This window comes from Phyllobates terribilis, unplaced genomic scaffold (assembly GCF_046119375.1).
Source record: "Phyllobates terribilis strain yellow unplaced genomic scaffold, ASM4611937v1 Scaffold_1__5_contigs__length_1240528914, whole genome shotgun sequence".
Lineage (NCBI taxonomy): Eukaryota > Metazoa > Chordata > Amphibia > Anura > Dendrobatidae > Phyllobates > Phyllobates terribilis.
Window position 1 is genome coordinate 179,803,098 of NW_027362761.1, and position 15,246 is coordinate 179,818,343.

General features: G+C 43.6%; 1 protein-coding gene across 1 annotated transcript in view; it reads left to right on the plus strand.

The window, feature by feature from the left end:
* The window catches only part of LOC141178827 (transmembrane channel-like protein 2-B), a 167,866-nt gene that overhangs the window by 100,423 nt on the left and 52,197 nt on the right, over positions 1-15,246 (plus strand). Inside the window, exons 11-13 of the mRNA XM_073660642.1 lie at positions 2,411-2,509; positions 10,980-11,122; positions 12,561-12,708. Coding sequence (XP_073516743.1) covers positions 2,411-2,509; positions 10,980-11,122; positions 12,561-12,708 — 390 coding nt within the window. The remainder of the gene's footprint in view (positions 1-2,410; positions 2,510-10,979; positions 11,123-12,560; positions 12,709-15,246) is intronic.

The following is a 15,246-nucleotide window of genomic DNA, read 5'->3' on the forward strand; positions in this document are numbered from 1 at the left end:
ACCGATGTCGCTCCTTTCCTGCGGCGCCATCTTGTGCCCGTAACTTCTGTCTGGTCGGAAGTCAGAAGTTACGACACAAAAGCGCAATGCAATAGAGATGTATTGAAAAGTGACTTCCGGTGAGATCCATGAAACACTGGAGCTGCCGAAAGGCAACTTTTCACCAGAGACCGACGGGAGCGATGCTGGAAAAGGATGAAGGCGGCAGCAGGTGAGTATGAGACAGGGGGCAGGGGAATTACATTTAAAGCACCACTCCACTGGTGCAATAAAAAAATGCCGGAATGGTGCTTTAAATGGAACCTGACACCTGAACTATGTTGCCCAATCTGTGGGCATCATGTATCAGGCACTGGTGGTTCAATATCAGCCATGTATGTTTCACTCTGAAACACTGTGGAGTTTCAGAGAAAAACACATTTTTAATAGCCGGAGACCCGCCTGTCCGACTAGTACCCGGCGGCTATTAAAAGTATGTTCTCTATGAAATGCCTCAGCATTTCGGAGTAAAACATATACAGTACAGACCAAAAGTTTGGACACACCTTCTCATTTAAAGATTTTTCTGTATTTTCATGATTATGAAAATTGTACATTCACACTGAAGGCATCAAAACTATGAATTAACACATGTGGAATTATATACTTAACAAAAAAGTGTGAAACAACTGAAAATATGTCTTATATTCTAGGTTCTTCAAAGTAGCCACCTTTTGCTTTGATGACTGCTTGGCACACTCTTGGCATTCTCTTGATGAGCTTCAAGAGGTAGTCACCGGAAATGGTTTTCACTTCACAGGTGTGCCCTGTCAGGTTTAATAAGTAGGATTTCTTGCCTTATAAATGGGGTTGGGACCATCAGTTGTGTTGTGCAGAAGTCAGGTGGATACACAGCTGATAGTCCTACTAAATAGACTGTTAGAATTTGTATTATGGCAAGAAAAAGCAGCTAAGTAAAGAAAAACGAGTGGCCATCATTACTTTAAGAAATGAAGGTCAGTCAGTGCGAAAAATTGGGAAAACTTTGAAAGTGTCCCCAAGTTCAGTTGCAAAAACCATCAAGCGCTACAAAGAAACTGGCTCACATGAGGACCGCCCCAGGAAAGGAAGACCAAGAGTCACCTCTGCTTCTGAGGATAAGTTTATCCGAGTCACCAGCCTCAGAAATCGCAGGTTAACAGCAGCTCAGATTAGAGACCAGGTCAATGCCACACAGAGTTCCAGCAGCAGACACATCTCTTCAACAACTGTTAAGAGGAGACTTTGTGCAGCAGGCCTTCATGGTAAAATAGCTGCTAGGAAACCACTGCTAAGGACAGGCAACGAGCAGAAGAGACTTGTTTGGGCTAAAGAACACAAGGAATGGACATTAGACCAGTGGAAATCTGTGCTTTGGTCTGATGAGTCCAAATTTGAGATCTTTGGTTCCAACCACCGTGTCTTTGTGTGATGCAGAAAAGGTGAATGGATGGACTCTAGATGCCTGGTTCCCACCGTGAAGCATGGAGGAGGAGGTGTGATGGTGTGGGGGTGCTTTGCTGGTGACACTGTTGGGGATTTATTCAAAATTGAAGGCATACTGAACCAGCATGGCTACCACATCATCTTGCAGCGGCATGCTATTCCAACCGGTTTGCGTTTAGTTGGACCATCATTTATTTTTCAACAGGACAATGACCCCAAACACACCTCCAGGCTGTGTAAGGGCTATTTGACCAAGAAGGAGAGTGATGGGGTGCTACGCCAGGTGACCTGGCCTCCACAGTCACCAAAACTGAACCCAATTGAGATGGATTGGGGTGAGCTGGACCGCAGAGTGAAGGCAAAAGGGCCAACAAGTGCTAAGCATCTCTGGGAACTCCTTCAAGATTGTTGGATGACCATTTCCAGTGACTACCTCTTGAAGCTCATCAAGAGAATGCCAAGAGTGTGCAAAGAAGTCATCAAAGCAAACGGTGGCTACTTTGAAGAACCTAGAATATATGACATATTTTCAGTTGTTTCACACTTTTTTGTTAAGTATATAATTCCACATGTGTTAATTCATAGTTTTGATGCCTTCAGTGTGAATGTACAATTTTCATAGTCATGAAAATACAGAAAAATCTTTAAATGAGAAGGTGTGTCCAAACTTTTGGTCTGTACTGTATGTCTGAAATTGTACAGCCAGTGCATGATAATGCTGCCCACGGATTGGGGAGCAGGTGTCAGGTTCACTTTAACTTTAAAAATACCACTTTGATAAGAAAAAAAAAGATAATTTATAGGGGTATTCCAATCTAGGCAATCTAGGTAGCAATATCACTTTATGAGGTGGGAACAAACCTCAATATCACTTTTGTTTCATGACTCAGTTTAAGTATATGATACATTGGTTGCGCTCATTTAATTGCTTTAATTGTTGCCATAGCTATTGATGGGGCTGCCAGCTGGAAGCATTCCAAGAAAGACAGTACCAAGGGCTGAACAGGAAACTTCAATGAATTATGGTGTCCTGAGCGAGTTTGGGGTAAAGAAAAGATTTGACTTGTAGACTTGTATATAACAGTTTCACTTTGAGAATTTCTAAATCCTGGTTTCTTCACTTCCCATCTCTTAAACTATATATGAAAAGTTGTTCCAAGATTTCCTCTATTATAAAATTACCATCAACACTGATATCACTAAAATGCATTGTCTCTTACTAAGGGGCTGATTAATCAAGACTGTCTTGCTGAAGTAGAAGGTGCTGAATTCATTAAGAAGCGCATGTCGGTTATTGAATTTGGCGCATCTTCTAAGTGGCGTATGGCTCCATGCCCCGCGCCAGAAATGTTATGCCAAGGATCAGAGTAGCATTTCTGTCATACAAAGCACCAGTATTTTTGATTCATGCAACGGGGTGATGGGGGCACACTGTCCCTGCGCCTTCCGATCTTCATCCATTTTGACAGAGCTGATTCAAACTTGTGCCAAAAGCCACAAAATTTGCTACTTTTCAAAGCTTTTATGACACTTTTCTGCATTGCTGTATAGGTCCCCAATTCTCTACCATAGTACGGGACGTCAGTGCATTATGATTTTTTTTTTTAAATCTAGATTATTAAGATTTTATATTAGGATTTTCGGATCCAGAGACAAATATCCAAGAGACGCTTTAGGACCAAACTTGACTTGCATAGATTATCTTTCATTTAAATGGGGAAAATTTTTTAGATGTTTGTTACAAAATTTTTTATTTTGTGTGTCACCATTTTTATTTTTCCATTGATGGACCTGTGAGGCCACAGCATTTCTGCATCTCCCTGGCAGAAAAAAACGCATGCAGATTGTGCATGCGTTTTTCCTGCAGAATACATGCGGATCCACATGCGGGTTCACATGCGTTTCCGCATGCAGATTGACAAGCACTTTCCAGGCGATAACATCACTTGGAAAGTGCTTGACAACTAGGTCACACTGTATAAATCCATGCAAACAGCATGGATTTATACAGTGTGAACCGTAAAAATTAAAACAAATAAAGCTATACTTACCTCCGAGGCCCCGGTGTGTGCAGCAGCGCTCTTTCCTGTCTGGTTCCCGGCTGCCGGCATATCGCGAGACAGAGCGGTGAAGGGCCTGCGGTCACATGACTCTGACGTCACCGAAGGTCCTTCAGCGCTGCTGGCATTCAGAGAGAAGACGCCGGACAGGTGAGTATAAACTTTATTTGTTATTTTATTCTTTTTTTACAGGTACAATGGTACCCAGGTCTGGATGAGAGTCTCCTCTCCTCCAGAACTGGGTACCATCCGCACATAGAGATGCATAGAAGCCGCTTGTAAAAATGTACAGTCGCGGTTTCTGTGCGTCTCAATGCAAGTCAATGGCGGGAGTTCCGCTGCACTTCCGCAAAATTAAATGACATGCTGCGGATTTTTGTACGCAGCATAAACGCTGCGGAAAAATCCGCAGCATGTGCATAGAACATGCGGAATCCCCTTGGGGACCATGGGGTGCGGATTACCTAGCGTTTCACAAGCGTTTCCGCTGCGGAAATTCCGCAGCATAAACGCTTGAAAAACGCTACGTGGGCACACAGCCTAAGACAGTTTGTTTTTTTAAGCAGTAAGCTGACGTTTTCATTGATACAAATTTAAGGTATGCACAACGCTTTGATCACATTTGTTAGATTTTATATATCTCTTTTTAATTTTTCTATTTTATTTTATAATACGTTTTTTTTAGTCCCCATAGGGAACTTGAACTGGTGATTGTTTGATCTCTTATACTATATACTGCAATTCCACTGTATTGCAACATATAGGGCAAATTATGATTTCCTATGAGGCTTAGCCTGAGGTTGAACTTTTGAACAGGTACTTGGCTGCCATGGCACTCATCGTTCCCATGCTATTGCGTCACAGGGGAGTTGATAGGATTTATTTGCTGCAGTCAAAGATTGACAGTGGTAACTAAATGGTTAACAGCAGAGATTGGAGCTTAGCTCTGACCGCTGTGGTTACTGACGGATTCCAACTGTTTAACATAGCTGGCATCTACAGAGTGTGGTAAGAGCTCTTCTCCTGAGCCTTCTTTACACACCCCAACCAGCTCCATGACAGACATCCATTGTGCAAAGTTTTGCAACTGAGTTTTTTGCTGACGTGTGAGAGACACTTAAGATTTCCACCTAATGCTAAATGCTCATCTTTCTATAGAGTTGGTAGATATGAAGCCAAAAAGAGAATACCCTCATAAAGAATAATAAATTATCTTTAAAATTGAAATTTTTATTCAACATGTATTCAAATGACAAACAGCATACAAACAAAATAAAAAAGGGGAATCAACTGCAAAAGACAAGTCACTGGTAGGTCCATATGGAGAGATTATATTCATAGATGGAAATAGATAAATATAAATGATTACAAGTGTTACGCTCACGCCCGGACTGACTGGCGTGAGCGTGATTAGTGATCCCACTGAACGATGAACCGAGGAGTGCCTGGAGGGGCGTGACTAAGTATCAACCCGGTTTGATCAAGGTCACACGGTGGCTCAGTCGACTCCGTGAACCAGGGAGGAACCAAGCAGAGGGACCAGGTGCTACTCCAGGTCAGACCCCGGTCACAGCTGTTGACCCACACCGGGGAATGCAGGAACAGGCAGGTTAGACTGGCATATAGACAGGTGGGTATTGGCAAGCACGGCTGGTATGCAGACAGGTGGGTATTGGCAGGCACGGCTGGTATGCAGACAGGTGGGCACTGGCAGGCACGGCTGGCATGCAGACAGGTGGGCACTGGCAGGCACAGCTGGCATGCAGACAGGCGTGTACTGTCAGGTAGGAACGCAGGCAGGATAGGGACCAGTACAGACTGGGATACAGGAACAGAGCCGCAGGTGCGGTAGACAAGCAGAGCAGAGCAAAACCCGCAGATGCGGTAGACAAGCAGAGCAGAGCAAAACCCGCAGGTGCAGTAGATAAGCAGAGCAGAGCAAAACCCGCAGGTGCAGTAGACAAGCAGAACAGAGCAAAACCCGCAGGTGCGATAGACAAGCAGAACAGAGCAAAACCCGCAGGTGCGGTAGACAAGCAGAACAGAGCAAAACCCGCAGGTGCGGTAGACAAGCAGAGCAGAGCAAAACCCGCGGGTGCGGTAGACAAGCAGAGCAGAGCAAAACCGCAGGTGCGGTAGACAAGCAGAGCAGAGCTAAACCCGCAGGTGTGGTAAACAAGCAGAGCAGAGCAAAACCCGCAGGTGCGGTAGACAAGCAGAGGAGAGCAAAACATGCAGGTGCGGTAGACAAGCAGAGCAGAGCAAAACCCGCAGGTGCGGTAAACAAGCAGAGCAGAGCAAAACCCGCAGGAGCGGTAGACAAGCAGAGCAGAGAAAAACCTGCAGGTGCGGTAAACAAATAGAGCAGAGCAAAACCCGCAGGTGCGGTGAACAAGCAGAGCAGAGCGAAACCACCGGTGCGGTGAACAAGCAGAGCAGAGCGAAACCGCCGATGCGGTGAACAAGAAGAGCAGAGCAAAACCGCAGGTGCGGTGAACAAGCAGAGCAGAGCAAAACCGCAGGTGCGGTGAACAAGCAGAGCAGAGCAAAACCGCAGGTGCGGTGAACAAGCAGAGCAGAGCAAAACCGCAGGTGCGGTGAACAAGCAGAGCAGAGCAAAACCGCAGGTGCGGTGAACAAGCAGAGCAAAGCAAAACCGCAGGTGTGGTGAACAAGCAGATCAGAGCAAAACCGCCGGTGCAGTGAACAAGCAGAGCAGAGCAAAACCGCAGGTGCGGTGAACAAGCAGAGCAGAGCGAAACCGCCGGTGTGGTGAACAAGCAGAGCAGAGCGAAACTGCCGGTGTGGTGAACAAGCAGAGCAGAGCAAAGCCGCAGGTGCGGTGAACAAGCAGAACCAGATACACACAAGGTACTTGCAATGAAGTAGCGAGTGTACACAAAACTCACAAACAGAAGTTCAGAGACAACGAGTTGGAGTTAGGTGCAGATTCAGACACTGCAGGAAAGGGAAGGTTCAGACATAGAGAGAATCAGGTAACGGGCTAGGACACAGTTCAGACAGGAACTGAACCAGGAACAAGATACAAGAACAATCCTGGGACCTCAGCCCCCAGGGTGGCGGAGAGAGACTAGAAGTCACAGATACAGGTAACAGGCCTGGGTATACAGCCCCCAGGGGCGGAATCAGACAAGATACAGGACAGGACCTGGCAACTCAGTTGCACAGAACACACTGAATGAAAGTGTTGCTCAGGCACCCCCTACTGGGTGGAGGGGGTTTAAGTATCCAGTGACTCACAGCAATAGGCTGGGGAGGCATTAGGAGTGCGCACACAGTAACTATAAGAGTCAGGCAGTAGCGGCGGCGCCGCCCTAAGCAATCAGACAAGAGACACAGCAGGTACTGGAGCAAAGTGTGCAGCCTGGATTGATAGGTAAGATGGCGGTCTTGCATGGTGGGAGGTGGTAAGGCATGCCAGCACGCCGCCAGGGATGTTACAACAAGTAACATAAATCAGTATTCCATTATGCAATGTCTCCACCTAATGGAATCAGGTGGAATTACAATCAAATTAATGAAAGTGCAAATATAGTGGCTGCCCCAGACCTGTAAGTGTCACCCCAGCAGGTGGCGTGTCACTCCAGCAGATGGGTGTGTCGGTGTGCCGCTTGAACGCAGCACCCAGGGAGCAAAGGCATGTTCTCATTGATAGAGCGCCATTACACAGCTGGTTTCTGATGATCTTGCAGCAGATTGGCTGCCTGATATATAAAAGGTCCTACATGCCTTTACTCTGTACCGTCTCTGAAGAAGCAACTATGCGAAACGCGCATTAGGGGGGCACAAGTCCTGGTAAATATGTATGTATCTATGATTTGAAGTAATTAATTTTATGTGTAATCATACATTGTCTAACCTTTATGTTTGAAACAATTGTCCCCAAAAATGATATATGAGCACTTTGCACTTTATATTTGTCACGGGTCCGGGAGGTGGAACCTCTGTGCTGCGGTGCAAGGAGGGACCCAGAGGGGTGTAACTAAGTATCAACTCGGACCGACCCTGGTCGTATGGCGGCTAACGACTCCGTGACCAGGGAGGGACCGAGCAGAGGGACCAGGTGCTACTCTGGGGACGACCTTGTAAGGGAGCAGGTGACTCCCACGGTACAGATGGCAGGGACTGACCGGAATTGCAGATGGGCACAGCAAGCAGGCTGGCGAGCAGAAGCCTCCAGGTAGGCTATCAGGTAGACACGGCAAGTGACGGCAAGAGTCTCTAGGTAGGCTGGCAGGTAGTCACGGCAAGTGACGGCAGGAGTCTCTAGGTAGGCTGGCAGGTGGTCACGGCAAGTGACAGCGGGTGCTTCCATGTAAGCGGGCTGGCAGGCACAGCAGGTGACAGGCAGATGCTTCCAGGTAAGCGGGCAGGTAACAGGCAGGTAACAGGCAGGTGCTTCCTGGTAGCGGCTGGCAGGTAACAGGCAGGTAACAGGCAGGTAACAGGCAGGACTAGTCAGGCTAGCAGTGGGACCTGAGGGCTGAAGCATAGGTAAGTATACTGTGCGACAACTGTTGCTCGGGCACCTCCATTTTGGAGGAGGTGCCTATATATGGGAGGTCCTCCGGTAATTGGCCGGGGACTCCCTAGGACTATTTATCTTCCTTACTCAGACTTACAGGTCTGCGGCAGCCACTATATTTGTATTTGCATTTTCATGAATTTGATTGTAATTCCACCAGATTCCATTAGGTGGAGACATTGCACAGTGGAATACTGATTTATGTTACTTGTAATCATTTATATTTATCTATTTCCATCTATGAATATAATCTCTCCATAAGGACCTACCAATGACTTGTCTTTTGCAGAAGATTCCCCTTTTTTATCTTGTTTTTATGCTGTTTGTCATTTGAATACATGTTGAATAAAAATGTATATTTTAAAGATAATTCATTATTCTTTATGGGGGTATACTCATTTTGGTTTCATGATTTATTGTTACTCCCATAAACTCATATGACCTATCTAGACTATCAGAGTTGGTAGATATACGACACTCCTAATGTGTGGAAGGTGCCCAAGTAGGGTTCCAACCCGTAGTCAATATAGAAACAACTTGGCACTCAGAAGGGTTGCAGTGAATGATAAATTTGTTTATTCAGGCAATCTTTTAAAGTTAATCGTTTTCGGTCCTACAATTGGACCTTCATCAGAACTGATTGCCAGTGGGTCTGGGAGTGGCTGCCTCGAGTAGCGCTGATATGTGCGACGCACGTGGTTAAGGATCGGTGCTCTCACCTGTGAGAGACACCTAAGATTGCCACCAAATGCTAAATGCTCATCTCGGCACTGATCAGATACAGAATGTTTTATGTATTTATATTTCACGGTCAGTACTACAATGATTATTCCTATCTAGTATTTGTGCTGCAATTTAGTATATTTCCCATTAATCCTATTTTAATTTTTCTTAAAGGTAATTTGAATCATCACCAGTGTTTTCAGCTAGTAATGATTAAAGGAGTTGTCTGGGACTTTTACAGTGCATTGTGAAAGTATTTGGCCCCCTTGAACTTTTCTACCTTTTGCCACATTTCTGGCTTCAAACATAAAGATAAAAATTTCAAATTTTTTTGGGAAGAATCAACAAGTGGGACACAATCTTGAAGTGGAACGAAATTTATTGGATATTTTAAACTTTTTTAACAAATTAAAAACTGAAAAGTGGGGCGTGCACTATTATTCGGCCCCTTTACTTTCAGTGCCGCAAACTCACTCCAGAAGTTCAGTGCGGATCTCTGAATGATCCAATGTTGTCCTAAATGACTGGTAATGATAAATAGAATCCACCTGTGTGTAATCAAGTCTCCGTATAAATTCACCTGCTCTGTGATAGTCTCAGGGTTCTGTTTCAAGTGCAGAGAGCATCATGAAGACCAAGGAATACACCACGCAGGTCCGAGATACTGTTGTTTAAAGCCGGATTTGGATACAAAAAGATTTCCCAAGTTTTAAACATCTCAAGGAGAACTGTGCAGGCGATCATATTGAAATGGAAGGAGTATCAGACCACTGCAAATCTACCAAGACCCGGCTGTCCCTCTAAACTTTCATCTCGAACAAGGAGAAGACTGATCAGAGATGCAGCCAAAAGGCCCATGATCACTCTGGATGAACTGCAGAGATCTACAGCTGAGGTGGGAGAGTCTGTCCATAGGACAACAATCGGTTGTACACTGCACAAATCTGGCCTTTATGGAAGAGTGGCAAGAAAAAGCCATTTCTCAAAGATATCCATAAAAAGTCTCGTTTGAAGTTTGCCACAAGCCACACCAAACATGTGGAATAAGGTGCTCTGGTCAGATGAAACCAAAATCGAACTTTTTGGCAACAATGCAAAACGATATGTTTGGCGTAAAAGCAACACAGCTCATCACCCTCAAAAGACCATCCCCACTGTCAAACATGGTGGTGGCAGCATCATTGTTTGGGCCTGCAAAATATTAACTCAAGGGGGCTGAATAATAGTGCACTCCCCACTTTTCAGTTTTTAATTTGTTAAAAAAGTTTAAAATATCCAATAAATTTCGTTCCACTTCAAGATTGTGTCCCACTTGTTGTTGATTCTTCCCCAAAAAAAATGGAATTTTATATCTTTATGTTTGAAGCCAGAAATGTGGCAAAAGGTAGAAAAGTTCAAGGGGGCCAAATACTTTCACAATGCACTGTATATTGATGGCCTATCCTTGGGATAGGTCTTCAATATTTGATCTGTGGGGGTGCGACACGCGACACCCGACAGCCCCGCTGAACAGTTATTCCCATTAGCCGGAAATGCCAAGCTCCGCAGCACAGCTCTGCCAACTGTATAGTGGCCATAGCAGGGTACTGTACATCCGCCCCTATTCAAATATAAAAGTCCTGGGCAACCCCTTTATTAAAAGAGCTACGTATTCTGGCATATGGAATTTATAGTCAAAGATGACATTTGTAATAAAAAAAATGTAAACCTTAAATATACCAATATATTTGGTACTGATTTTCAGTAGAATAAAACATTTAAAGGGAATCTGTTATGAGAGTCACCACTCTTTATACACTGAACAGTGACTGAAACCATGCCAACCCTATGACTGGAAGCCGAACGCTGCCGGGGGGGGGGGATTCATTTTCTCCTGGCAGTGGGACTCTCAGTGCATGGTGTCAGAACGCTATTAACCTGCAAATTGACCCCATATCTGCAGGTTAATACCATTATTTTACATGACAGGTTCTGTTTAAGTTTTTTTTCTTTCTGCATTTGGCCTGCTAGACATCGAGTATCACTTTGCTTATGCATGATCAATATTGCTCTGACACATTATGAATTTGCAATGTTGCTGGAGTAAATGCGCAACTCACTGTTGTTCATATCATCCAGTGTGTGACTTTACGGTGAGGTCAGACATGTAAAACAAACTATATTCAAATAAGCTTTATATATTACAGGGGGCCTTAAAATATTCACTTCTTTTCTATGGGTATTACAATAATCAAAGAACAATGGGACCCCTACAGTACCGACTCCCATTGGCATACTTTCTATGTGGAGTTGGTGTCTTTGGATACAGCTTAATAGTTGTAATTAGAACGTAAGTACGGTAACTGTTTGCTTTTTGGTTGACAATAATAATGTATAGAATCATGTATGCAATATTATTATATGTTCAGATTCCAAGAGTAGTATTTTAGATATATGTTTACTGTCCTAATCTTTTGTCAAAAAATGATCACTATTTTTAATAGAATTTTCAATTTTCATAGTGTTTTAGAAGATATTGTTTTCTTATCGTTATAGAACTTGTTTTGAATAAGTAACACTTAGTTAATAATGTATATAATGACATTTACCTATAATTGCCATTTATTGAGCATGGACATCAGGGAGATTCCCAAAAAGGGTTTTTCAGGCAGCCCACCTTGCGATGTTCTGCTTTTTTAACTTACTCACCTAAATAGGCCCCCAATCTATGGGAGTTGCCTCACATATACATATGATAATACATACAAGTCCCTTCGTCACACCCCAACATAAATACTTGAATACAGACCACACACTAAAACTACTACAGACCACTGGCTGGATTACCATAAACGAATACAGGCCCAAGATCAGAATAATAAATATATACTGCTGATCAGACACACTGAAAAAAAAAAACGGAACATACATCAGATCCACATACATACCTCAGATCAGACCCCTGAAATAAATGCAGATCCTATAAATGAATACAGACCCAGGATCAGACCCCACAACCAAAAACTGAGACCACTGACTAGACCCTTTAACCAAAAACAAAACTCCTTAGAATCCAGCCTTCTTAGTAAAATCAGATTCCCTTAGACCCGTAAGTAAATACAAACCTTCCAGACATCCTAAACTAATAGAGATCCCTGAACTCTTCAATAAATGCAGACCTCAGCTCAGACCAACTAAATAAATCCAAACTTCAGACTTACCCTTGATTCAGACCCCAAGTACTGCTCCCCACATTATACTGACCTCACATCAGACTTGCTTTTATACAGACATTAGAACAGATTCCCCTTTATATAGACCCCAGACATCCCCTTATATAACCTTAGACAGATAACCCTCCCAATTTGTGCACTTTAGCATAAATGCGTTGTCTGTTGTAGTTGCCTAGGAAGGATGAGAAGAGAGTATAATTTAAAGACATCGCCATTGGAAAAGGGTGTGCAATTACTTATCTAGATTTTTCAGGAAAACTTACTTTAGTCAGGGAGCTCCTTACACAGCGGGTTGATCAGGGGTCCATCTGCTGGAATCCCAGGCAATCAGCTGCAGGAGCAAGGCAAAAAAAGTAGTGAAAGTGCTCTTTGAAATCAATTGTGACCATGAGTAATGTTTACATTGAGCCTTTTGGGAGTGATAACCATTCTTTGCACTATTACTCTTATCTCTTTTCTAGTTAGGAGGTCCTAAATGGAGGTTTCCCAGATGAGACAACCACTTTAATTTGTATTCCAATATACTTGGTTTTGACAATTACCATTAATTCCTAGAATGGCCAAGAATATAAATGAAAGCACTTCGGATGGGGATGATGACAACTTTACATTCAGCTGGAAAATTTTTACTAGTTGGGATTACCTTATCGGCAACCCTGAAACAGCAGACAACAAGTTTGTATCAATTACAACAAGCTTCAAGGTATCTATTTTTGTCTATTGTTTCTGATGGATAGAAACATATACACTGTGTGCAGAATTATTAGGCGAATGAGTATTTTGATCACATGATACTTTTTATACATGTTGTCCTACTCCAAGCTGCATAGGCTTGAGAGCCAACTACCAATTAAGTAAATCTGGTGATGTGCATCTCTGTAATGAGGAGGGGTGTTGACTAATGACATGAACACCCTATATAAGGTGTGCTTAATTATTAGGCAACTTCCTTTACTTTGGCAAAATGGGTCAGAAGAGAGATTTGACGAGCTCTGAAAAGTCCAAAATTTTGAGATATCTTGCAGAGGGATGCAGAAGTCTTGAAATTTCCAAACTTTTGAAGCGCGATCACCGAACAATCAAGCGTTTCATGGCAAATAGCCAACAGGGTCGCAAGAAGCGTGTTGGCCAAAAAAGGCGCAAAATAACTGCCCATGAATTGAGGAAAATCAAGCGTGAAGCTGCAAAGATGCCATTCGCCACCAGTTTTGCCATATTTCAGAGCTGCAACGTTACTGGAGTAACTGGAGTGTGCAATACTCAGGGACATGGCCAAGGTAAATAAGGCTGAAAAACGACCACCTTTGAACAAGAAACATAAGATAAAACGTCAAGAATGGGCCAAGAAATATCTTAAGACTGATTTTTCAAAGGTTTTATGGACTGAAGAAATGAGAGTGACTCTTGATGGGCCAGATGGATGGGCCAGAGGCTGGATCAGTAAAGGGCAGAGAGCTCCACTCCGACTCAGACACCAGCAAGGTGGAGGTGGGGTACTGGTATGGGCTGGTATCATCAAAGATGAACTTGTGGGACCTTTTCGGGTTGAGGATGGAGTGAAGCTCAACTCCCAGACCTACTGCCAGTTTCTGGAAGACAACTTCTTCAAGCAGTGGTACAGGAAGAAGTCGGTATCGTTCAAGAAAAACATGATTTTCATGCAGGATAATGCTCCATCACATGCATCCAACTACTCCACAGCGTGGCTGGCCAGTAAAGGTCTAAAAGAAGAAAAAATAATGACATGGCCCCCTTGTTCATCTGATCTGAACCCCATAGAGAACCTGTGGTCCATCATAAAATGTGAGATCTACAGGGAGGGAAAACAGTACACCTCTCGGAACAGTGTCTGGGAGGCTGTTGTGCCTGCTGCACACAATGTTGATCGAAAACAGATCAAGCAACAGACAGAATCTATGGATGGAAGGCTGTTGAGTGTCATCATAAAGAAAGGTGGCTATATTGATCACAAATTTTTTTGGTTTTTGCATGTCAGAAATGTTTATTTCTAAATTTTGTGCACTGATATTGGTTTACCTGGTGAAAATAAACAAGTGAGATGGGATTATATTTGGTTTTTATTAAGTTGCCTAATAATTTTGCACAGTAATAGTTACCTGCACAAACAGATATCCTCCTAAGATAGCCAAATCTAAAAAAAACCACTCCAACTTCCAAAAATATTAAGCTTGGATATTTGAGTCTTTTGGGTTGATTGAGAGCATAGTTGTTGATCAATAATAAAAATAATCCTCTAAAATACAACTTGCCTAATACTTCTGCACACAGTGTGTGTGTGTATATATATATATATATATATATATATATATATATATATATATATATATATATATATATATATATATATATATATATATTGTAATGCAGCAGGTTGCTAGCATTACTGTAAATGGTCCAGGATGTGCTTACTGGACCATGTACCTTCCCCTTTATCTGACTGGTCACATGACTGTGACATCACCCAGGTCCTGCATGCACAGTAAAGCTCTGTATACATGACTGGGACAGCACACAGGACCTATACACACAGCTGACTGATCACATGACTGTGACATCAGCAAGGTCCTGTCAGTATGAGGCTGTCTGTGCACAGCATATATAAAACTGCTTAATTTGAGACAGGTGTGTTCGGTGTGAGAGGCGTGAGGCCTGTTCCCCATGTGTGTGGGATACCGTGATACCGTGAAGCCTGGCAGCCTGAAGGCAAAGACTAGATCCTGTGCGGATGCTAGTGGCCTTGGAAGGCAGCGGCTTTGAAGTGAAGCTTGGTACCTGAAAGGTCGAGCCTGGATCCTGTGCGGATGTCAGTGGCCTTTGAGGGAGAGCCGGCTTGAGTAAGAGTCCTGGAAGGCAGAGCCTGGATCCTGTGTGGATGTCAGTGGCCTTTGAGGGAACGACGGCTGGAGACCCCTACCTGGGAAGCCGCAGAGCCACAGTGGTGGCAGAGTAACGGACTGAGACAGCTATACCCGGCAAAGGTAATACCCGGTGCTATATGGACATTGTGATATGAACATTGCTACTTTATTACCTTGCCGTAAGCTGTACCCTGGAGCAAGTGGGCCAGTGTGCCACTTGGCTCATGAATTGTTTATGTGTGTAAACCTGCCGGTGGCGGACTAAGATGAACTGTGTGTGAACAGCGGTTTATGAAGTGCCATAATAAACTGCAACACTGTGTGAAAAACGTAAAGACATTGCACGTGTGCATTGATTGACG